At 46.8% G+C, this 24,070-nt stretch overlaps 1 protein-coding gene across 7 annotated transcripts in view; it reads left to right on the forward strand.

Moving 5' to 3' along the window:
- KDM5A (lysine demethylase 5A) overlaps positions 1–24,070 on the forward strand; it is a 1,031,636-nt gene that overhangs the window by 365,561 nt on the left and 642,005 nt on the right. For all 7 annotated transcript variants that reach the window (XR_014981238.1, XR_014981239.1, XM_085652274.1 and 4 more), the window contains 2 exons: positions 4,276–4,470; positions 17,132–17,313. Coding sequence is in view for 5 of the 7 variants with exons in the window: in XM_085652274.1 (XP_085508400.1) it covers positions 4,276–4,470; positions 17,132–17,313 (377 nt within the window). In the remaining 2 variants the exon portion in view is untranslated. The remainder of the gene's footprint in view (positions 1–4,275; positions 4,471–17,131; positions 17,314–24,070) is intronic.

Genomic DNA, 24,070 nt, shown 5'->3' on the forward strand with positions numbered 1-24,070 from the left:
GTTGTCAAAAGGCTTTTGACACCCTAAAAGAAGCAATGTGCTCAGCACCAATTCTAAAAGCTCCAGATTATGCCAAGCAGTTCATAGTGCAGACTGATGCCTCTGAGCTAGGGATAGGAGCGGTCCTATCCCAGACCAATGATGAAGGCCAAGACCAACCTGTTGCTTTTATAAGCAGAAGACTACTCCCTAGAGAGCAGCGTTGGAGTGCCATTGAGAGGGAGGCCTTTGCTGTGGTTTGGTCCCTGAAAAAGCTGAGGCCATACTTGTTTGGCACTCACTTCCTAGTTCAAACTGACCACAGACCTCTCAGATGGCTAATGCAGATGAAAGGGGAAAATCCAAAACTACTGAGGTGGTCCATCTCCCTACAGGGAATGGACTTTGAAGTGGAACACAGACCAGGGACTGCCCATGCCAATGCAGATGGACTTTCCAGGTTCTTCCACTTAGACAATGAAGACTCCATAGGACAAGGTTAGTCTCATCACCTTTCGTTTGGGGGGGGGTTGTGTGAGAAAGTGCCATCTTTCTTGCATGGTATGCCCCCACTTTTTGCTAAATTGCTGAATGTACTTCGATTGAGTGTACCCTGGGTTCCTGCCAATCAGGTGCCCAGGGCCTATGTTCCTTCCTTAAACCACACAAACTCCAAATTGGCAAACCCTAGCCACATGTCAGCCCCTAGTAAATGGTACCCTAGGTACCCAGGGCCTTGTGACCAGGGAAGGCCTCTAAGGGCTGCAGCACTCATTGTGCCACCCTCAGAGGCCCTGTACCCTTACACACACACACTGCCCTTGCAGGCTGAGTGTCTGGGTGCAGGACAAAACAAAGAGTCGACATGGCACACATCACTGTGTACCATGCCCATCACCTACACTGCCAAGGCATATGCCAGCCACCCCTCTAGCTGGGTGCATTACGCCTATGGTGTGGGCACAGGAGCAGGAGCCCTGTGCCCCTACAGTACCCGGGTCCATTCCTGGGCACTGTAAGTGCAGTGCTGTCATTTGAGAATACATGGTGCTGAGAGCTTGTCAAACACGAGCTCCACAGCACCATATTGGCAACACTGAAGCCTGGGAAGTTTGGTATCAAACTTCTCAGCACATTGAACCCACACTGATGCCAGTGTGGGATTTAATGTACTAAGCACCCCAGAGGGCATCTTAGAAGATGCCCCCTTACAGCTAACTTGCAATCCACGTCTGCTCTGAGGCTGCCCAGGCTGCCACACAGCAGACACGTTGCTGGACCCCTGGGTGGGAGAGCCCCTGCTCTCCCGGGCCTGCAACAATGCACATCCTGGGTGAGGTGAGAAATCTCCTCCCCCAGGATGAGCAAAGGGAAGCTTCAAAGGCATGCCGCCAGTTGGAGTTTCCCCAGGCCACTGCAACCCCCCACTCTGGCGGGAAGCTTGGCCGGAAACACCATACAAGGACAGGGGATGTGCCAGCCTGCCCACCCCACCCCTCAGGTGGGGGAGGCGAGGTGAAGCACATCTCCGGGCTCTCGCCATCTTGAAGATGGGAGGCCCTACCCTATCAGGATTAGGCTACTGCCCCCCTCCCACAGGAGAGAGGCAGGATAGGGGGTGTACCCACCCCAGGACAAGGACCCATTGGTCCCTGGCCTTCACCTACCTGTAACGCCCCTAAATCTAGTATTTAGGGGCCCCCTGAACCTTCCTTCCCCAGATTCCAGATAGAAAAACGACAAGAAGAGCAAGAAGAACAAAGACCTGCCCTGCAGCTGCTAAAAAGAGAAGAAGACACCAACTGCTTTGGCCCCAGCCCTACCGGCCTGTCGACTCTCGAACCTGCACCAGCGCGGCATCCCACGTGGCCAGCAACCTCACCAACCCCGGAGGACCTGGCTACCCTTTAGCTCTAAGCCCCTGGGACTCCCACGAGTAGAGGCTCTACTCAAGAAACCTACTTGCTATCCCTGGCACCAGCCCGGGACCGCGGACCCAACACACTCTGCACCAGCCAAGCCTGGCCAGTGCCGGAGTGGACAAAGACCCTGAGGACGACCCCACGGCGACTGTGACCCCGAGTCCGGCACCCAAGGACCCCCCTCGACATCCCGGAAGAAGCCTGCAGCCTCAGAACCAAGTGCCACCCCAGCCGCGATCAACCAGAGGGTAAGATTCCCGACGTCAAAAGGCACCCCTGCACCCGGCGCCCTGCGACCCCCTGTGCCCAATCCCGGGGTACCCACCTAACCTACAACTACCCAACTTACCTCTCGAAGTGGTGGTGGCACCTGAAACATCCTCGTCCCCGAGCCTGCAGCCTCTTTCCTAACCGGAACATTCCCATTGATTTCCATTGAGCGCCCTAAGGCTCAAAAGCACCCTGCACCCAGCCGCCCGAGTGGCCCTGGCAGTGCCCTCTCTACTCTAACCTACTTCCCCACTTGCCCTGAGTAAGTGACCAGGAGCCCAGCTCCCACAGCCGCGTGGCTTGCCAGACAGCAGCCACCAACCAAGGCCCCCCTATCCCTCATAGGATAACATTGGGCCCAACTCTCTCTGCACCCGGCCGTCCTGAAACCGCTGAGGGTGAACCAACTGTACTTACCTGACACTGGGGAACCCCTGAGTCCATGCCCGGAATTTCAACATTACCAGTCGAGTACTTACCCTTAAACCGCTAACTTCATTTTCCTCATAGGGTAACATTGATTGGCTTTTTCTTCAAAAATCTTCTAAGTGTGAACTTTTCAAAACTGCAAAAATTCACCAAAAATCAGCCAAGTGACAAAAACGAATTTACTCACCTGCTCCTAGGTGAGCTCCCAGTGCTGGATCTTGGTGCCCAGCCCTGACTCTGAAAAGTGTTCACAACTATACTTACTTCTAACTCATTTTTCTCCCATAGGAAACCATTGTCTGCTTTTCTGTGAAATTTCTTCTAAGTGTCTACTTTTGCAAATTTGAAATATTCTTTTAAAATCGTACCATTTCTGCAAACGAAATTACTTACCTGCTTTTGATAAGGACCCCAGTCCTGGGTCTAGGCACCCAGTCCTGGATTACTAAAGTAACGATAAAGTACTCTACCTGCAATTTGAATTTCTTGCCATAGAGATCCATTGAATGTTTTCTGTGAAATATTTTCTAAGTGCTAACTTTTGAAATAGCTAAATATTATCTAAAAATCATTACAGTTATTAAGTCGACTTTCATCACTTGATTCTGAATACTGACCCCAGGCTGGTTCTAGGATCCAGACCTGGAATTCCAAAAGTAATCTGAAAAGTAATTTATTACAAATAACCTGAATTTACCATTGAGCTCAATGCATTGTTATGTTTAGGAAATAGGATTGTTTATTGCAACCAACTGTGACTGTTTTACAAATTTATTGCTTGAAACAAAAGTATTTATATTCAACCTCTCATTCTGAGAAAGTATATTCTTATCCCCTTGTGGTTCTAAAAATAAAACAAGCATATATTTTATATATACAAATCATTGGCCTAGAGTTCAGTTATTGAGTGTGTGAAACCATTTGCTGACTGAGTGTGTACAATAAATGCTTTACACTGTCCTCTGGTACTGCCTTACTGCTCGACCAAGCTACCACTTTTGAGAGTAAGGTCATACCTAACTTTGACCTCTATCAGCCTCTGGGGGACTGTGGACTCTGTACACCCTGTACCTATTAGGGAACAGTATATACAGAGCCACTTTCTCACAGTAGATTTCTGATGTCTAAAGACAACCCTGTACCAGCAGCACCTGGGCTTTGGCGAGTGCGACCAGCTGAGCCCCTGTGACCCCTAACACCTCAACTCACCTTACCTGTGCTATCCCTGGTGTTCTGATTGGACCCTCCGGTTCAACGCCAACAGACTCTTTTCGAGATTGCATAGGATTCCATAGGATTGCATTGGGAGCACAACACTGTGTTTGCACCCTGCACACGGCCACCCCTGTGCCGCCTGTGGTGTATGTTTGATGATGCTTTGTTTTCCCCCTATGCTGGTCCTAACACCCAAGCTTTGCCCCTGCAACTGTTCCACTTCCCTGCAAGCAGTGTGACTCAAAGGACCCCACTTTGTAGTTTCTCCTTTGCGCCTTTGAACAATCCTTACAGCTGATCAAGCTTGTGTTATTTGTTGACAATGCAGAGAGCTGAGATTGGGATCATTTCCAATGTAAAAATGACAGGAAGATATGTGATTATATAGGGACTTAACAAAACTTACTTGTATCAGTGATTATTTCAAATCATTCTCATATCTGTATTGTATGTGTTTTAGCTACCAGTCGGCCGCCAGTGTGTTAACCATTATCGTCGGCTGAGACGTCACTGTGTCTTTTCTCATGAAGAGCTGATCTTTAAGATGGCTGCAGATCCTGAGTGTCTAGATGTGGGACTAGCAGCAGCCATATGCAAGGAAATGGCAATAATGATAGAGGATGAGGCACAACTCAGGAATTCCGTCATGCAATTAGTAAGTGCTGTTTAGTCTTGTTACGATTGTCACAAAGCACCTTTATTTGGATTCTAAGCACTAATTAGGCAAGTGGTTTTTTTTTACTGATGGATATATTTACTTTATCAAGCAAATGTTTAAACCATTGTTTGCGGAGAACATATTGAGAATGTGGAGGTCATATGAACCTATGTTGAAAACCATGGAATGGGGAGAATGATGGTCAGCGTATTAAATGATTCAAGATTGTCTCCTAATAGGGAAAGGGATGGAGAAATGTTCTGTTCATAGTTTGTACCCATGGGACAGGTTAAGGTGGAGTATTCCTTATTGAGAGTTTTATGAAGAGGAGTACCAGGTTCAGCATTTACACATTGCTCTTACATCTTCAAGCCTTTCTCAAGGGTTCCACTGTTGTTAGTCTAGCAGTTTTGCTCTTGCGAAAGTGAAAAAAGCTATACTGCCAAACCTGCAGATGTCTCATATTTAATTTTAATGGCAATTTTGCAAGTGTTGTTAGGAGCCCCTACTGTTGGTTCATGGATCAGCTATCTTGGCTACGCTCATATAAAGCATGTTTGTCATTTGAGACTATAATGAGAGCTGTAGAGCTGCTAGGCCTTGAATATGTGTACCCCACTCAGATGACAAATACTCTGTTTTGAAAGCTGAAGTTTGCATAGGTCTATAGCCATGTGAGTTTGAGTTGGGGGAGGTGGATGAAGCCTTAGGCTCTGCTCTTGCCTTCAGCACAATCAATATAGCTTACATTGAACAGTACCAGAGGGCAGTTCATCCATGCTGATTTCCCAGTGAAGCTGAAGAATTGTAGGCAATTCAGGCTTGCTGTTTTAGTTTAAAATAAGCTATTTTGGGATGTGGGTGGGAGTGTGGTGAACACACTTGGATCACGGTTTTACCCTCCATTTTATAAAGTCCTCTTACTTGGAGCTTAACCTTGAACGTACAAAATGTGCTCATCTCCAGTTTCACTGTGTCCAGTCAGGTGCAGGCAAAGTTTTCTTAACGCCCTTATGTATTCTCTTCATTTAGTGTTGCTTTACAATCATTGCACTAAAGGCTGTTGGCAGATAGGATTCTTTACAAGGTGCTGCTCACTATTCATCCATCCTGCTACTGTCATCCTACTAATATGAATTGTTTTGTTATGTGCAGCAATTGTAGTCTGTTATTCTCTTGCCCTTGTGCTGAATTTGAGAGCATACTGGAGGTAATTCCTTTCAGTTTTAGGATTTGGCCTATAAAAACCTCGCTCCCAGTACATTAAAATACAACCACCTACGATTCAAGTAACTGCCCAAAGTTCTTATTACTGTCAGTATGCACCTCACAAATATATTGTGAAAAAAAGTAAATTGTGTGAGAAAGTGCCCTCTTTCTGCATGGTGCCCCTACGTTTTGCTGAACTGCTGATGTAATTTGACTGAGTGTGCCCTGGACTCCTGCCAGTCAGGTAACCAGGGCCTATGTTCTTTCCCTAAAGCTGCATTGAAGACCAAACCCTTTTGGCATCTCTGGCCATAGGTCAGCCCCTGGCTAATGGTACCACAGGTATTCAGGGCACTGTGACCAGGGAAGGTCTCTAAGGACTGCAGCACTTATTTTGCCACCCTTAGAGGCCCTGCACCTTTACACTCTCACACTGCCTTTGCAGGCTGCGTGTTTTGGTGCAGAACAAAATGAAGTCAACATGGCACACATCCTTGTGTGCCATGCCTACAACCCACTACCCTGCCATAGATCAGCCACCCCTCTAGCTGGGTGGTCTATACCAGTGGTGAGGGTACAGGTGCATGAGCCCTGTACCCCTACAGTTTCTATTTCCATTCTTAGACATTGTAACTGCAGTTCTGCCATTAAGAGTATATGGTGCTAGGAGTCTTTCATTATGAGCTCCACAGCAATTTAATGGCTACACTGAAAACTGAGAAGTTTGGTATCAAGGTTTTCAGCACATTGAACCCACACTGATGCCAGTGTGGGATTTAATGGAAAATGCACACAGATGGCATTCTAGAGATGTCCCCTGAAAAACAACCTACCACTAGTGTCCAGGGTGAGTGTCTGCTCCCCAGCTGCCACAACCAGACATGTTTCTGGACCCCTGGGCCGAGAGCCTGCTGCTCTTGGGGGCCTGAAACGATGCACATCTGGGACGAGGTGCTAAGCCTCCTCCCCCAGGATGGGCAGGGTCCACAAATGGAAAGCTTCAAAGGCTTGCTGCCTTTGTGAGCTTCCCCAGGCCTTTCGCTGCTTCCAGCAACTGGTACCCACCGGTTCTGAACCCCACTTTGGTCGGGAGAACCGGCGGGAAAACCATGTGAGAATGGGAGGTGTGCCCACCTCTGGCCAACTCCACCCCTCAGGTGGGGGAGGCGAGGTGAAGCACAACTCTCAGTCCACGCCATCTGGAAGATGAGGGAACTCAGCCAACCAGGGACAGGGACATGCCCCCTCCCACCGGAGGGTGACATAATAGGGGGTGTACCCACCCCAGGGAAGGGACCCATTGGTCCCTGCCTTTTACCTACCTGCTACGTCCCTAAATCTAGTATTTAGGGGCACACCTGAACCTTGCTTCCTCAGACGAGAACCTGCAACAAGAAAATAAGAAGGACCGAACAGCCGTGCTGAAGCTAACAAGAGTGAGACGCCCACTGACTTGGCCCAGCCCTACCGGCCTGTCTCCACCTCGAACATGCTCCTGCGAAATCCCGGTGTGTCCTGCAGCCAGCAACCTCAAAAACCCCAGTGGACCTGCCTGCCTTTAAGCACAAAGACTTTGTCTCCCGTGAACACCGGATTCGTTCACCTGCAACCTCTGGCTCTGGCCGGACACCCCGAATCTGCCCCACTCTGCACCCACCGTCCACGGCCCGAGCTTGGGGTGATGACACCATGTGGTCATCACCCCGGCGATTCTGACCCGAGATCCGGTGGCCCCTGACCTTTCTCAAGCCTCCAGCCGACACCTGCAGCCTAAATCCAGAAGGCCCCCCCTAACTGCGACAAGGAGCTGGTAAGAAGATCCGACCCCAAAAGGCACCCCTGTACCCGATGCCCCACAGCCTTGTGTGCCCAATCTGACGGTGCCTAACCAACCCTTAACTTCCCAATTTACCTCTCAAAGTGGTGGTCGCATCCAGAAGACCTTCATCCCGAAGCCTGCGGTGTCTATCCAAACTGGAGGTTCTCCAATGAAAACAACAGGGCGTCTGACGTGGAAACCGCACTCTACACCCGGCCGCCCTAGTGCCGCGGAGGGTGCTCTATTGGTGCTACTTTGTTTCCCCATTTGCCCTGAGTTAAAGTCCAGGAGCTTTTCTCCCACAGCCAAGTGGCCTGCTAGTCAGCAGCCACCAACCGTAGGCACCCTATCCCCCATTGGATAACATTGGGCTTCAGCACCCTGCACCCGGCCGCCCTAGGGCCGCTGAGGGTGTAACTAGAGTGCATCCTTGACCCTGGGGGACCCCTGAGTCTACCCCCAGAACCTAAACTCCCACTACCAAATACTTACCTCAAAACTGATAGGCCTATTTTCCTCCGTAGGATAACATTGACTGTTTTGATGTCAAAAGTTTTTAAGTGTGGAGTTTGAGAAACTAAAGAAATTCTTTAAAATTGCATAATGTAACAAAAACGATTTTTCAGGACATGTCCCAGAGTAGTATCTAGGTATACTACTCTGTGTAAGCCTAGTAATCTCAAAAGCTACTTACCTGCTATTTTACTATAAAGCTTATTCAAGTCTATCTACTGCATTTACTAAGTATTGTATTTCTCTGCATTCATACTGCAAATCAAACCTAAGTGCATAAACAATTATAATTCAAACTGTATTTCAATTGCCTTGCTACTGTAAAGTATCTATTGCTTACCTGTGCCAGGCTTGCTTGGTTCTAGAAAATAAAATAGCTAAAAGAATATTTTTATACAAAAACAATTGGTCTGAAGTTCAGTCTTTGAGTGTGTGATTTCATTTGCTGACTGAGTGTGTACAACAAATGCTTAACACTGACCTCTGATGATGCCTTACTGCTTGACCACGCTACCACAAATATAGAGTAAGGTTCTATCTAACTTTACTTCTGCCTACCTTTGGGGTTTCACTGGACTCTGTGCACACTATACCTCACTTTGGTATAGTATATACTGGGCCAGCTTCCTACAGAAAGTGATAAATATATATAGATCCATAAGTACATTGAAAGTATATAGATGCATCGAGGAGGTAGGTATATGTAGATTAAGGCTATTGATAGAGGTAGAGGATGAGACATAGGGTAGTGCATTGGATATGCTTTTCAAGAGGAAAGTAATGTAAGAAACTGTCTCTGTATATACTACACCAAAATGAGGTATAGTGTGTATAGGGTCCAGGAGACTCCAAAGGTAGGCAGAGGTTAAAGTTAGATAGAACCTTACTCTCTATTTGTGGTAGCTTGGTCGAGCAGTAAGGCAGTATTAGAGGACAGTGTTAAGCATTTGATATACACACTCAGTCAGCAAATTAATTCACACACTCAATAACTGAACTCTAGGCCAATGGTTTTGAATAAAACATATGCAGTATTTTAGTTTAGAACCAAGCAAGCCCGGTAAGCATTACATACTTTACAGTAATAAGTTACTGAATGTAGAACAGTTTGAAAATGCAATAGAAATTGTACTTTGTTTGATTTACAGGGGACCAGTAGTATGCAACACTTAGCTAATACAGTACATTGAAATGAATAGGCCTTTTCAGTAAATTGCAGGTAAGTTACTTTTCACTGTACTTGTCTTACTCAGTGCTGGATACCTGGATTCAACACTGGGACATTTTCTGCAAACAGGTAAGTAAATATGTTTTGGTTATTCGTGTGATTTTTAAAGAATACTTTTAGATTTTGAAACTCCACACTTAGAAACTTTTTGGAAGAAAATCGGTCAATGTTATCCTATAAAGTAGTTATCGGTTCACAGGTAAGTTATCGACAGTGGGAGTTCAAGTTCTGGGGGTAGATTCAGGGGTCCCCCAGGGTCAGTGATGCACTCTGGTTACACCCTCAGCAGCACTGGGGCGTCCGAGTGCAGAGTGTTGAGGCCCAATGTAATCCAATGGGTGGTAGGGGGCCTCTGGTTGGTGGCTGCTGGCTAGCAGGCCACACAGCTTTGAGAGCAAAGCTCCTGGACTTTAGCTCAGGGCAAATGGGAAAACAAGCCAGCACAAAAGGTGCACTCTCAGCGGCGCTGGGGTGGCCGGGTGCAGTGTGCTGTTTTGGTGTTGGGTGCCATGTTGTTTTCAATGGAGATTTTCGGTTTGGTTTTTAGCTGCAGGCTCGGTCCAGGAAGACTTCTGGGAGGAACCAACAGCTGGGCAGGTAAGTTGGAGGGCTTTGGAACATAGGTTCACCTCGGGTTCTTTTCTCCAGGGCTCAGGACGGCTGGATGCAGGGGTGTCTTTTGAGGTCGGATTTCACCTTACTGGGCCACTGGCGTTCGGGTTGGTCTCCGTGCAGAGGCTGCAGGCGCATCAGGGAGACCTGGAGGGGTCAACCCACGGTGAGCTCGGACTCTGTAGCGCTGGGGGACCTCGCTGGAACCATTGGGCCACTCGAACTCGGGCCGTAGGCGACGGGTGCATTGGTGTTTCCAGGCATCGAGTTTCTGCAGGACAAGGCAACTTTTGGCGCAGGATCTCTGAAAGCTGCAGACAGGCCGGTAGGGCTGGGGCCAAGTCAGTTGTTGTCTGCAGTCTTCTCTGCTGGGCTTCTTCTTTCGTCCTTCTTCGTAGGTTGCGGGAATCTGAGGAAGCAAGGTTCAGGATTCTCCCTAAATACTAGATTTAGGGGCGTTACAGGTAGGTAAAGGGCAGGGACCAATGGGACCCTTCCCTGGGGTGAGTAAGTCCCCTATTCTGCCCCTTTCCAGTGGGAGGGGGGCAGGAGCCTGTCCCTGGTTGGTTGGGTCCCCCCCATCCTCAAGAGGGCGGCAACTCGGAGTTGTGCTTCACCTCGCCTCCCCCACCTGAGGGGTGGAGTTGGCGGAGGTGGGCACACCTCCCTCTCTCACTAGGTTTTCTTACCGTTTCTCCCACCCAAAGTAGGGGGAGAACCAGTGGGGCCCAGTTTCTGAAAGCAGCAAAGGGTCTGGGGAATCTCCAAAGGCGGTATGCCTTTGAAGCATCCCTTTCGTGAACCCTGCCCATCCTTAGGTAGGAGGCTTGGCACCTCGTCCCAGTCTCGGCATTGTTTCAGGCCCCCGAGAGCAGCAGCCTCTCGACCCAGGGGTCCAGAAACATGTCTTTTGGTGGCAGCCTAAGCAGCCACTCAGTTGGGACACTAGAAGTGGGGCGTTTTTCAGGGGGCATCTCTAAGATTTCCTCTGGGTGCATTTTTCAGTAAATCCCACACTGGCATCAGTGTGGGTTTAATGTGCTGAGAAGTTTGATACCAAACTTCAGTTTTCATTGTAGCCATTATGGTGCTGTGGAGTTCCTAATGACAAGCTCCCAGCACCATATACTCTTAATGGCAGCACTGCACTTACTGTGTCTAAGAATGGACTTAGACACTGTAGGGGTCCAGGGCTCATGCACCTGTACCCTCACCACTGGCATAGGGCACCCAGCTAGAGGGGTGACTGCTCCATGTCAGGGCAGTGGGTGGTAGGGAAGGCACACAGGGATGTGTGCCATGGAGACTCAATGAGAGAATGAATGAATGAATGAATGAATATGTATGTATGTATGTACAGGGCTTCTAAGGGTGGCACTATAAGTGCTGCAGCCTTAGAGGTATTCCCTGGTCACAGTGCCCTAGGTACCTGTGGTACCATTTACCAGGGGCTGACCTGTGGCCAGAGATGCCAATTGGGTTAGTTTTGGGGAAAGAACACAGGCCCTGGGAACCTGATTGGGAGGGACCCTGGGCACATCAAGTAAAAGTGCATGAGAAGTCTGGCAAAAAGTGGGGGGGTTACTGCAACAGAAACCCACTTTCCGACAAGTAACAAACATACAGATCGAAGTACATGGAAGGTACGTAGATGAACAATAGAAGAAGTGCATGTACACCAAAGATGCACCAGTTAAAATCTGGTTTTCAAATGTTATTGCACGTAAATAATATATATATTTTTTTTACATAATTATTCTACATGTTTATACAAAACAATACACAAAGATAGTACAGATCTATAATAAAAATAAATCATTATATACAGAGGGATATGCTGTAAATGTCTGTTTGCGTATGGTGCTTATGTGGGGAAGAGCCAATTCTTGAGCAGTTTTCTGAAGATAAGGTGGCTGTCCGTGGATCTTATGTTGGGGGTGTAAAGAGTTCCATAGTTTGGCTGCTTGAACAGAGGATGCGCCACCCATGTTTTTTTCTTGTATCTTGGTATTTTTTGGCGAGGTGCCATTTTAGAGTGGAGGTTCCTTTGTTGAATGTGTTTGGTGATTTTATTCCTGATGAAAAGCGGTCCCATTCCATGAATTGCTTGTGGGTGATACAATGCAGCTTGAACGTAGATCTTCTGGCAACCAGTAACCAATGCAGGGCTTTCAAGACAGGTGAGATGAGGCTTGCGGTTTGATAAGCAAGAGTAGTCTGGCAGTCGAGCTCTGAATCCTTTGTAGTCTTTTCATGGTCGTTAAAGGTGATCGTGGTCAAGTTTGGCCAGAACAAGGGAGATGGTAGCTTGGACATTGTGTGGAAATCGTAAATGAGGGAAAATTTGTTGCTGCATTTTTATAGTGACAAAGCTTGATCTTGCTAGTTTGTCCACTTGGGCATTCATCGACAGCTTGGAGTCCATTGTCATTCCGAGGTTTCTTACTTCCTTCGATACTTTAGGTAGTGATCACAGTTCATCAGGCCAGGCGGCAAGCGGGTCATAATGTTTCCAATCGCCAGACGTGAGTATTTCCGTTTTGGAAGCATTCAAATTGAGGCTGCTCCAAGTCATCCACTGATCCACGGCTCTGAGACAAATGAAAATTGGGGAGTTTCCAATGTCTTTGGGGCATTCCTGTTGAAGGAGTATGTGTGTGTCATCTGCATAGTTATAGCACGTGAGGTGAAATTGATTGATCAATACCAGTAATTACTTCATGTAGATGTTGAAAAGCATGGGCAAGATGATTGAGCCTTGAGGGAACCCTACTTTTGTGGAGTATGGTTTGGATGAGAGAGGTGGGGTATGGATGACATTTATTCTGTTTTGAAGGTAGGATGCAATCCAGTCTAAAGCAGTCCCCTCTATGCCGGCTTTGTAGAGTCTTTCTATCAGAGTGTCATGGTCAAACGTGTCAAAGGCAGACGAGAGGTCCAAGAGGAGAAGCGCAGCAACCCCGTTGCGGTCTACTGTGTTCTTCAGGTCATCCTAGATGGCAAGGAGAGCAGATTCTGTACCTCTTCCCGGATGGAAACCTGTTTGGAAGTCTGAAAGTATGTCATTCTCTTCAATGAATTGTGACATCTGGGCGAACACTGCTCTTTTTATCAGTTTGCCGAGGAAAGGTCCATTTCTAATGGGTCTGTAGTTGTCAGGGTTCAGCGGGTCCAAGTTTTTTTTCTTCAGTAAAGGGCGTATGTATGAGTTTTTGAGTTCTTCTGGAAATGTTCTGGTAGTTAAGGAATCGTTGATGATTCATCTTTTGGAGTGGCAGCAGAGGTTATTAAAAGAATTGTCTTTAAAGTTTGTGGTGGACACAGGTCAGAAGAGCTGTCGGCAGGCCTGCTTGCTTTGACCAGGTCCATAAATTCATTGTGTAAGATGTGTTGGAAGGAACAGAGAGGCTGGGTTAGAGTATTCTTGAATTGTTGTTTTGTCAAAGGTTTAGTGCTGGGGTTTTGTCTCGGTTTCTAGTATGAGTCCAAGGGGTCTGCTTTGTCAGTGTAATGATTTGCCAGTTTGTCTGTGAAATCTTGAGTAACAGGATGAGTTCCTTGTAGGCAATTTGATTTGCAAAATTCATTGGATATTTTATAGAATTCTTTATTTGCACATTTAGCATTTTGAATTCTGTCTGAATAGTATCTTTTCATAACTTTTTAGATAGCTGACTTGTATAATCTGTTAATTTTCTGTAGGTGAAGTTTGTCTTGTTTTGCATTTGTTTTGAGCCAGGCACGTTGCAGCTTGCAAATTTTCTTTTTAATGTCTTTTATCTGTGTTTTTCCAAGGTGCTTTTTTTCTTTTGTTCTGTTGTGTGGTTTTGAGTGGTATCAGGATGTCAAAAGCTTCCTGGAGCCACTCAAATAGTTATTGAACAGAATTTATTGTTTCTAGATTTGTACTGTATGTTAGTTGTGTTTCCAAGTGTTCCAAATTGAGTTTGTCCACGGTCGATAGGTGGATGGATGTAAGGTAGATTTAGGTGAGTCGCTTAGTGTTGTTTTATGTTGGAAAGCAGGCAAGTGGTGGTCTGACCGTGTGACTGGAGTTATAGTTTGAAAGGTAACTACTTCGGTATTAGCAAAAATGACATTTAGGATATGTCCAGCGATGTGTGTGGGTTTGTGGATAATCTGATGCAGGTTTAGTGCGTCTAGGCCAGTGAATATTGTTTTTGGATCAGTCATATTGGGTTTGTCAAACCAAATGTTGAGGTCACCCAGAACGACCACCAAAGGCCTTGATTTTATATGAAAAAAGTAGCTTTGGACAATACCATTTCCCGCTGATAGGCAGTATTTCTTTCCATGTGTTTCCATACCCGACGTGTTCCACAGTTAGAGGCTTACTTTCCCTCCCTGTTAAAGAACAGTAGATGTTTCAGCATCCAGGCTAATGTGCTGCATAGATAAATACATATGAGGTCCCAAAGGTAAGACTGATTGCATTGCTAATGCTTTTTTTCCATTGAAGCTGTGCCGCTAGGGAGTAATGTTGGGCACTGCAAGATTAGTTTGGATAACGCCACCCTGCATCGTGAGCCCTGCCAAATAAATTATTGCATGGTGCGCTCAAGTGAGCAAAAGATTGGGGACCTCATCGCCTTTGCTTGATTTTGCTTGTGAGAACGTGTCACTCGTCAACCCCTCAGCTGGTCGCCACAGGGGTTCCGCAGGGGTCCTCTCTTAGCCCCCTTCTTTTTAACATATGTCACTCCTCTGGTCTATTTGGCCAAGGACTTGGGGGCTAAGGTGATTGCCTACACAGATGACACCCATCTCCTTTTTACTTGGGCTAAGGATGCGGACTCTGTATTCTCTGTACAGCACTGCTTGTCTTCTGTTTTCAAGTGGCTTGCTGCCGCTCAACTCAAATGCAACGAAGACCAGTCGGAGATTCTCCTCTATTGTAATTTCCCCCCCAGTTTCAGAGACACGATCTGGCCTTCAGAGTTCCCCCCACCGACATCTAATGGGAGATCAGCTAAGAACCTAGGAGTGTGGTTCGAGGATAATCTATCCTTCTCTACCCAGGTTAAGAAGCTCACAGGCTTTGGTCTCCTTAAAACTTTAAGGTGATTTCTTCCTCTTCTCCATAGGCCTGCTAAAGAGACGGTTATTCACGCTCCGATTCCCTCACCACTGGATTATGCCAATGCTCTGTATGTGGGCATCCCGGGATATTCACTGAATAAACTCCAGGTTGTCCAAAATGCGGCCGCTAGGCTTCTCCTTGAAATCCCCATTAGGAGTAGTGGCTTCCCGTGGCCGACCGGGTTAAGTTTAAATCCCTTGTTATTGCCCACCACGCCCTCTATGGTCATGGTCATGGTCCTGTCTATTTGCAGAAGCGGTTTTCCTTCTATGTCCCGCTGAGACAATTGCGCTCATCAGCACTTCTTTTAGCACAAGTGCCCAGCTTCATTCATCACAGGCTGGGTGGCTGTTCCCCTGCCGAGAAAGCCGTTCAGGCATGGGATGCCCTTCCTTTTGCGCTGCGCAATACCAAAGACCCTTTGGCCTTTAAGAAACATCTAAAAACCTATCTCTTTGCCCAGTGTTCGTTTGCTGACCCCTCTTGGTTCGCGCCGGGACACTCTTCGGAGAAGCTGCGCGCATTATAAAATTATATTACATTACATAACATAACATAGTCATTAATTGTCACTAATAATTAAACTGAAATATGTAAATGTCACACATAAGCAATCTGAAAGCTTGGCAGCTATGCAAACCGTCCAGTGCATTCCTTTCTATCTGGGGAACGCAAAAGTAACGACGATCCTAACACCTAATTTACACAGTGTGGTCCGTATCACATATATATGGAATAAGGCTCAAGTAAATGCACTGCCGTGCGCTATAGTAAAGTAAAAATGTACACCCTACCTATAATCGCTCCTACGCAAATAGCTGCAGCACATGCGTAGAAGCAATAGCTAGCTGTTTGACCCCGTTTAATTCCAAAGTTAGTGACCTGGCAGCCATGTTAAACTAGAAGTTCATCCACAGGTTTTTGAGATATATGGGTTTATGACGCATCCTAGATAACATTTGAAAACAAATATTTGGTAGCAGATGTAAATAACATAAATGCATGGGTTCTTTGCCTAAGAGGCAACCTTTACATTGAATTCCAGATGTAACTTTGGATCTTAACTGCTTAAATAAATAGAAAACAGTGCACGTATTCCTGCCTGCTGCAGGCATTGCCAACTTTGCTTCTGATTGCGTTCTTTCGCCCACTCCACGCTTTGTTTTGAGCTACTTGGTGCTGCCTAAACCACCATTTGCCCTGAGTTTACGTCCAGGAGCTTTGCTCCCACAACCCAGTGGCCTGCTCGTCAGCAGCCACCAACCGGAGGCCTCTATCCCCCCATTGGATAGCATTGGGCCTCAGCACCCGGCCGAACTAGTGCTGCTGAGGGTGTAACAAGAGTGCATCCTTGACCCTCTGGGACCCCTGAGTCTAACCCCAGAATACTAGCTCCCACAACAAAGTACTTACCTCTTAACCGATAACACTATTTTACTCTACAGGATAACATTGATTGGTTTTCTGTGAAAAGTTTCTGAGTGTGGAGTTCAAAAACCTAAGAAATCCTTTTAAGATTGTACTATATCACAAAAACGCTTTTACTCACCTGTTTACAGAAAATGTCCCAGTGCAGTATCCAGGTATACTCCACTGTGTAAGAAATGTAATCTGCAAAGTAATCTGCTGGTCATTTTACAAAAAATCCTATACAAAGTATATGTACTGTATTCTGAAAAGCATTGCATTATCAGTAACACTACTGTAATCAAATCAAGTACATTTACAATTGCAATCCGAACTGTTACAACTCCATTATTAATGTAAAGTATTTATTGCTTACCTGTGCCAGATCTGGCCAGATCTAGAAAATAAAATAAATAAAAGAATATTTTTATACAAAAACAATTGGTCTGAAGTTCAGTCTTTGAGTGTGTGAGATCATTTGCTGACTGAGTGTGTACAAAAAATGCTTAACATTGTCCTCTGATAAGGCCTTACTGCTTGACCACACTACCAAAAATAGAGAGTGAGGTGCTATCTACTTTACCTCTGCCTACCTGTTGGGTTCCACTGGACTCTGTACACACTATACCTCACTTTGGTATATTATATGCAGAGCCAGCTTCCTACTCCTATAAAGAGCCAGATTCCTACAAATGTATAACATTTTCCCTTTAATGTTTTTTTATTTATTTCAAAACCTTTGCATTAATGAGGTGAACTTCTGTTCCAGGGTGTGGTGATGTCGGAAGAGGAGGTATTTGAGCTGGTCCCTGATGATGAGCGGCAGTGTTTTGCTTGCAGAACTACATGTTTCCTCTCTGCTCTTACCTGCCCCTGTAATCCTGACAGCCTAGTTTGCCTTTACCATCCAATGGATCTCTGCCCTTGCCCCATGCAGAACAAGTGCCTTCGGTAGGTGTGCAGCATATTTTCTTTGAATGCTGTAACTTCTGAACCAATTATTTTCATTTTGTTTATTTGACTGTTGTTATAATGGCAGTATTTTTCAGAACCTGAGCATGCTAGAATTTTTCTATATTGTCCCATGTTTTTGAACCTACGCCTTCAACCCTTTTGTGAAGTCAGGCATCTAATGAAGGTAGTCAAATCAGTGGTTTACATTATACCTTGTATAATAGTTTCCTCCTACAGATCCCAAAGCCACATGTTTGCCTCACTTCATGCCTCAAAGTCGCACTTGGACAACTAGAATGTCAAGCCAGATACTGAAGCCAGCAAGTTACCCTATTTGCTGACAACTCATCTACAAGTGATCACCTCCATTTCCACCCCTTAACTGTCCACCTTACTGCCCATTACTTGTTACCACCCTTAGTTTCCCCCCGTCAGCCCTGAGCGTCTGAATTTATTCAAGCCTTCATCGAGCACTTTTTTGTTTTCCACTTTGCAGCACACAGATGTGGGATCCGTGCTCACTGTCTCACAGGACTAAACCTACAACTCGCTGACCTGTCCTAACTAGGCCACAACTGAACTTGGATTGCTTGTGTTCTCATTCAGAGAGGTCCTGACTTGGAATTTGGGTATGACTGTTCCATTGCTGATTTGCATATGGCTAAATCCTGTTTGAGGTTGCTTGGTGGGCAAAAATGTTATAGCCTGAAATGTGGCTTGTAGGAAGCTGGCTCTTTATATAGTAGACCAAAATGAGGTGCACTGTTTAAAGAGTTCAGGCAACCCTTATTGGTTTGCAGTGGTAAAAACAAGCATTTTCAATGCAATAGGTGTAGCATTTGGGATTGTTAAAGCTATTGGCATTGTAAATGACTGACTTTTATTTATGTGTTTTTAAAAGCAAATCATATGAGGCATTGCTATTTTTAATGCCAGTAGCTTAAACTCTCGCAAGTGCAATACTATTTCAATGGTGGCTGTGCCCCTTTCTGTAGACACTGCACCCGTATTCAGGTTACAGCGAGCCATGTCTAAAGAAAGGGGCATGGCCAACATTAAAGTGAACTCGCATATGTGGCACTTTCACACAAAGTGGAAAAAATGAATTAACTTAGAAAGGTTCTGGAGCACTGCCACTAAAGTGACAGTGGCTGCGCTATTAAATAATTAAATAAATAAGCGCAGACGCTAATGCGAAAGCGGACTGCGCCATAAATTAATAATTAAATAAGCGTGGCCGCTATAGTTAAAGCGGACCGTGCTGTAATTTAAATAAATACATTACTAAAAGCATGCGACGTGCTGCAATGTCCAGGGTGGAATAGGGGAAGATCATTAAAAAAATAGTGCTTACCAACTTTTAAAGTACACCGTGTAATGACACAGTAGAAAGGCCAGTCGTTATGGGAGGTTACAAATGCAGACAAGGCGGTACCAAGGAGGGACTAGTAAGCCTATTTACAAATGAAAAGCAACGATTTTGAAAGGACAGTAACAGGAGACAATTGAAAAGATGGGCGAGACATGGGCGAAGCTTCTATGCCTAACCTCAATATAGCATGCCTCGCAGAGCAGCGCACGCGCTGCCCAGTCTCGACCATAATGATGACACTAAATGCTGTCTTTTGTCAGATTTTGACAGATAAGTAAACAGTTAATTTAAATGCGTCTTTGTGTAGCAGTGCTTTCCTATGTTAATAAAAAGGCATATGTTGCATACAGTTATTAACCGTCTGTTTCTGGGTGCCTCCTTCGGTATTTAATGTCATAGGGGGCCAAGGTCCAAATTATCACTAGCAGTTACTCAGTACCTGCCATCGGGCGTCCGGGTATAGAGGTGCTGGTAGGGGTTTGTCACTTTGCATGCTACTCCGGTGGAAAGAGGTGGGTGTCACCTAGAAACAGGCTGTAGAGGGGGACTTGGGGGCAAGTCTGGGCATGCCAAATGGAGGGCTTGGGTCACAAGGGTCCTGGGAGCAGGGGGGCACAGCCAGTTCATTGGCTCCCAGTGTAGGAAGCTGGCTCTTTATATAGTGGACCAAAACATCACCGTAAGCAAATAAGTACTTTTCGAATTAGTGATTTTTCATCATTGTGTTCTTAAAGCGGTTTTGTTATCCTATGTGGGAAAAAATATACTGCATCTGATAGACACTATTAGTTGTAGATTCCTAACCTTACAATTCCCCCAGGAGTCAGTCTGGATCCAGAGATTTTTCAACAGCAGTACACCTGCACATCAGTAGGTGGCGTCAGTTGGTTCAGGGTCCGTCGTCAGTCGTGTTGATCCCCTTCATCCCTCTCTTTCAGAGGTTCTTTTGTACATACTTTCTTTGGCCGAGCAGGGTTCTGTTTTGGGCACCCTTAAGGGTTATCTTGCTGCTATCGCTGCCTTTCTGAGACTTCCGGATTAGCTTTCCTTGTTCAAGTCTCTCATTATAAATGGGTGCCTTAAGGGCCTTACTCAATTGTTTCCTCCGTTCCCTTTCATAATGCCCCAGTGGGATTTGAATTTAGTCTTGACTTTTCTTATTTCTGCTCCCTTGGAGTGTCTTCATAATTGTCCTCTTAGACTTCTAACTCTTAAAACTGCTTTCCTTATTGCCATCACCACTGTTCGCAGAGTTAGCGGGCTTCAGGCTCTATCTTCTGAGCCTCTTTATCTGTCTGTCCATTTGAATAACGTGGTGCTTCGAAGTTTTGTGTCTCCCTAAAGTGGTCACACCCTTTCATGTGGGACAATCCATCACTGTCCACCTTTTACCCGCCCACGCATCCCTCCAAAGAGTAGGAGAGACTCCACTGTCTGGATCCACAATGTGCATTGTCTTTCTATCTTGTCCGTACCAAAGACTTCCGGGTGGATAATCAACTCTTCATTTGCTATGTGGGCTCTAAAAAGGGTCATGCTTGTGCAAAAATGGACTATCTCTCGAAGGGTTGTCCGCTGCATTAACATAGGCTATGCATTTGCGAAAATAGAACCTCTTTTAGGGTTGCGTGCTCACTCCACTAGAGCAGCAGTGGCCACCACTGCATTAGTACGCGGAGTCCTAGTCCCTGATATCTGTTAGGCAGCGACATGGGCATCCCTGCACACATTTACCAGACACTCCTGCCTGGACAGACAAGTCCAGAGACACAGGTACTTTGCCCATTCGGTCCTCCAGGAGTTCCTAGTGTGATCTTGGTTTGCAGACCCTCCTTTGGGGTTGGTATTGCTGGGGTTTCTATTCTAAGTTAAGGAATCTAGAACTAATAGTCTCTATCAGATGAACAATTGACTTGCCTTCGGTAATTATGTATCTGGTAGAGACGTATATTAGTTGAAGATTCCATACCACCCCACCCATCCTCCTTGCTCTAGAAACTGATTTCTAAGGATAGGGACTAACCTAAAGGGCCCTAGTTTTGACGCACCAGTAGTCTGTGTCTTTCATGACTTGGTGCTTCTGGCGTGGAAAGTTGTGTTAGGAACGAACGTAAGCACGCATGGGTGGCATCTATATAGGTCCCATGACGTCATTCCAGTGCCCACGATGCCAACGAAGGAGGCGGAGCCGACTGACACAACCTACCGACGCGCAGGGATACTGCTGTTCAAAAATCTCCGGCTCCAGACTGACAATTTGGGGGAAATTCTAAGGTAAGGAATCTACGACTATGTCTCTACCAGATACAATGTACCAAAGGTAATTAACCTGTTCTTCGCAGCCCCTGCACTGTGTCCTCTACTTTTGATATCCTGGCTTCGGCTATTGTTACTCTCTCTAAGACATTTCGTAAGTCCTGCCTCAACAGGGAGACCTCGGAGCACACCTCTCCAATCTTCCCCTCTAGTGCCTTCGGTGAGGATTGGATTGCCCTTAGAAGTATTGTGTTGTCTGGTAAATCAGGGACCGCAATGTCCGCTTCTGCCTGGGAGGTCAGCACCTTCGCGTAGAGATCCATCTTGCCTTGTCTAATGGGCCTGGAGCCCTTGTCTTTAGCCATAGTGCGAGTATTGCCTGTTCTGTGCATGGAGGTGTATGGTGGGGCCCCGGGTCTCAATAGTGTCCAGACTCGCCCGGTTCTTTGGTACTACCTCCTAGCTGGTATTTTGTGGGTTCTGCTCGCTGCGGTCTCTGCCTCCCAGTGTCACGTCGTGTAGGCGGCAGTAGCAGTTTGGATCTGCACTGTTCTTTCCCAGGCTGCATGTGGAGGAGAGGGGCTTCTGTAGGAATGTTTGCCTCTAGTGTGCTAGTATTGTGTCAAGTGAGGTCAGTGACTCTCCCTGGCGCAGTCTCTAGCTCCTACGGGAACCCACAAATGTGCCAGAGCACGCTAAGGTTTCAGTGAGCCTTCAACAATATATCCGCCCCAGCAGCGTAATAAATATCAGTAGTGCTCTCAGCCCAGGCAGCAGTGCCATGTGTCATGGCTGTGAGTGAGAAGTATGCCTTCCCTCTGGCCCTTTTAGAACCTCAACTTGGTGAGGGGCACTGTCCACACCACCAGATAACTTGAAACGTCATCACCAGGCCCTTGCCGCTACCATGCCAGTGAGTGTCCTGGAAGCACATGGCAGGCCTCACCCACCAGAGGAGTCTGGTAGCCTAGGTGTATGCGGGATCCATTTTTATAAGTAGGAATCCCCATATCAACTGAGGCTGGCCAGTCCTTAACCCACGGTGCTTCCCCTGCAGCCCGATCTGTCCATGTGCAGTGTATACTCGGGACCCAGTCTCCATCACGGGCCCCCTGCAGTGTCAATAGTCCTGGTAAGTGGTTGAGGGGGTATTAAGAGAGGGCCCAAGTCCCAGGGAGAAATGATTTCCCCGGGATTCCCACCCTCTTTTTTTTCTGCCTACTTTGGTTTTTTCCAACATTCCTCACCTTGCGGGCTTTCGTGGGTCTTAGTTCCTTCCTTGTGGGCCTTGCCTCACATGCCTCGTGGCCCAGTGCCTCCTCCTAGACATCCAGTCCAGCAGCTTGGGTGGCGAGCTCTGTGTGGGGCACCGGGGCCTGCAGGGAAGCGAAACCTTGACCCCCGGGGTCCGCTGCGTCTCTCTCGGTGAGCCACTTACGGCTCACCACTTATACAGCCAGGACGCCACCAATTTCTCTCTCCCGGGCTCCACCGCATGTTCTCTCTCCGCAGACTCGGGGGCACTTGAGGAAGTCAAATCTGGACAACAGCATGCTGCCAGAGCCCTAGATACCAGAGGACTTCAACAGCTGTAATGGATGGCGGATGTGCTGCAGGATTGCTGTCAAGCCGACTGAGCTCACCTGAGATGGTGCTACTCGGCCATGTTGCTGGCCACCACCATGTTTAGAATTTTTGGTTAAATTTCTTAAAAGGTCCCAACTACACTAACTATGACTAGCACATAGGTGAGAGTACAGGAGCTCAACCTAACACCTTATCTGCAACCTTATGTGAAGCAGTTGAAAGCCCTCAGCTGGGTCTCCAACCAAGGCACAACTGCAGAAGTTGCTTGCTGAGTTTGATGTATCCCAGGCAAGAGCAGAGAATCCTGACATTCCTGAAGATATAGTAGTTATTGAAGATGATTCTGTAACCAGAAATCATGGAGATGATTCCCCTAACAATGGTACAGGTGATGAAGAAGTCCCTCACTTCTTACCTAATGCTTTACTTATAGGGTCTGCACTCCTGGGGGAAGGTCAGGCCACTCAGGATTGGAGGAAGACCTATATAAAAAGGTTCTGTAGTAGGGGATCTCTGTGTATAGTCATAATCTAGTGAATAGTCCCGCCCATGTGCGTGGACCCCGGAGCAATAAAAATAATCTCTTAAATTGTCAAGCCATGCAGACCTGCATCTACACTTAAGAGAGAATTCAAAGACAGATAATGCAGCCTATATCCACAGGCTACACTGTCCAGTACTTCAACTAGAAAATTCCACCAACATCCACAAACAGCACTGCCTGCCCAGCTTTTTCCACAGAGAAAAAAACCTGCCTCTACCAGCAAAAGCCTCTGGAATGATAGAGAGGGAGGAATGGACAGACAAGCCTCATAGGCTGCCATTATGTGGCTCAGAACAGGATACTGTGCCTTTAAGAAAACTTTCCAGAACTTTTCCAGTATCCCAGAATGCACAGCAGGTCCCTTTTACTTTCAGTTCTTTTTTCCGGCTCCTGCTAGCAGGACCCTGGAGCATTGAGGTCTCCCTTTTCAAGGGTTTATTTGGTGATTTTGTCATTTTTCAAGTGTTTTAGTGTTGGGGGCTTCCTTCTGGTGTTGTCAACATGCCTGGCTTGTTTGACAAGTGCCCAGAGTGCGTTAGGAAGAAGGCTAAGTCAGACCCACACAGGGTATGCATCGTCTGCCTTCCCCAGTCCCATGTGCCGGAGGAGTGTGAAATCTGCCACTCGTTCTCAGCCAGGACCCTGAGAGAAAGAATGAAGATCAGGCTCCAAGTCCTGGAGGACAGAAGTCTGAAGGCACAAGGTGGGTCAGGAGGGGCTAATTCTGCCCATGCTGAGGCCTCTGGGGAGCTCCCCAGGGGCAGGAAGACCGGCAAACGTCCCCATTCTCCACCAACGTCGATGGCGTCCACTACGGCGTCGAGGGGGATGACTACAGTCTGTTCACCTTCTCCCCAGGGCTCTCAATACACAGTACTGCCATTCGGGCTAAAGTCTGCGCCCAGGACCTTCTCGAAGTGCATGGCAGTGGTAGCGGCGCACCTGCGGAGGAACAAGGTGTTTGTCTACCCGTACCTGGACGACTGGATGATCAA

Source organism: Triturus cristatus, chromosome 4_1 (genome assembly GCF_964204655.1).
Source record: "Triturus cristatus chromosome 4_1, aTriCri1.1, whole genome shotgun sequence".
NCBI lineage: Eukaryota > Metazoa > Chordata > Amphibia > Caudata > Salamandridae > Triturus > Triturus cristatus.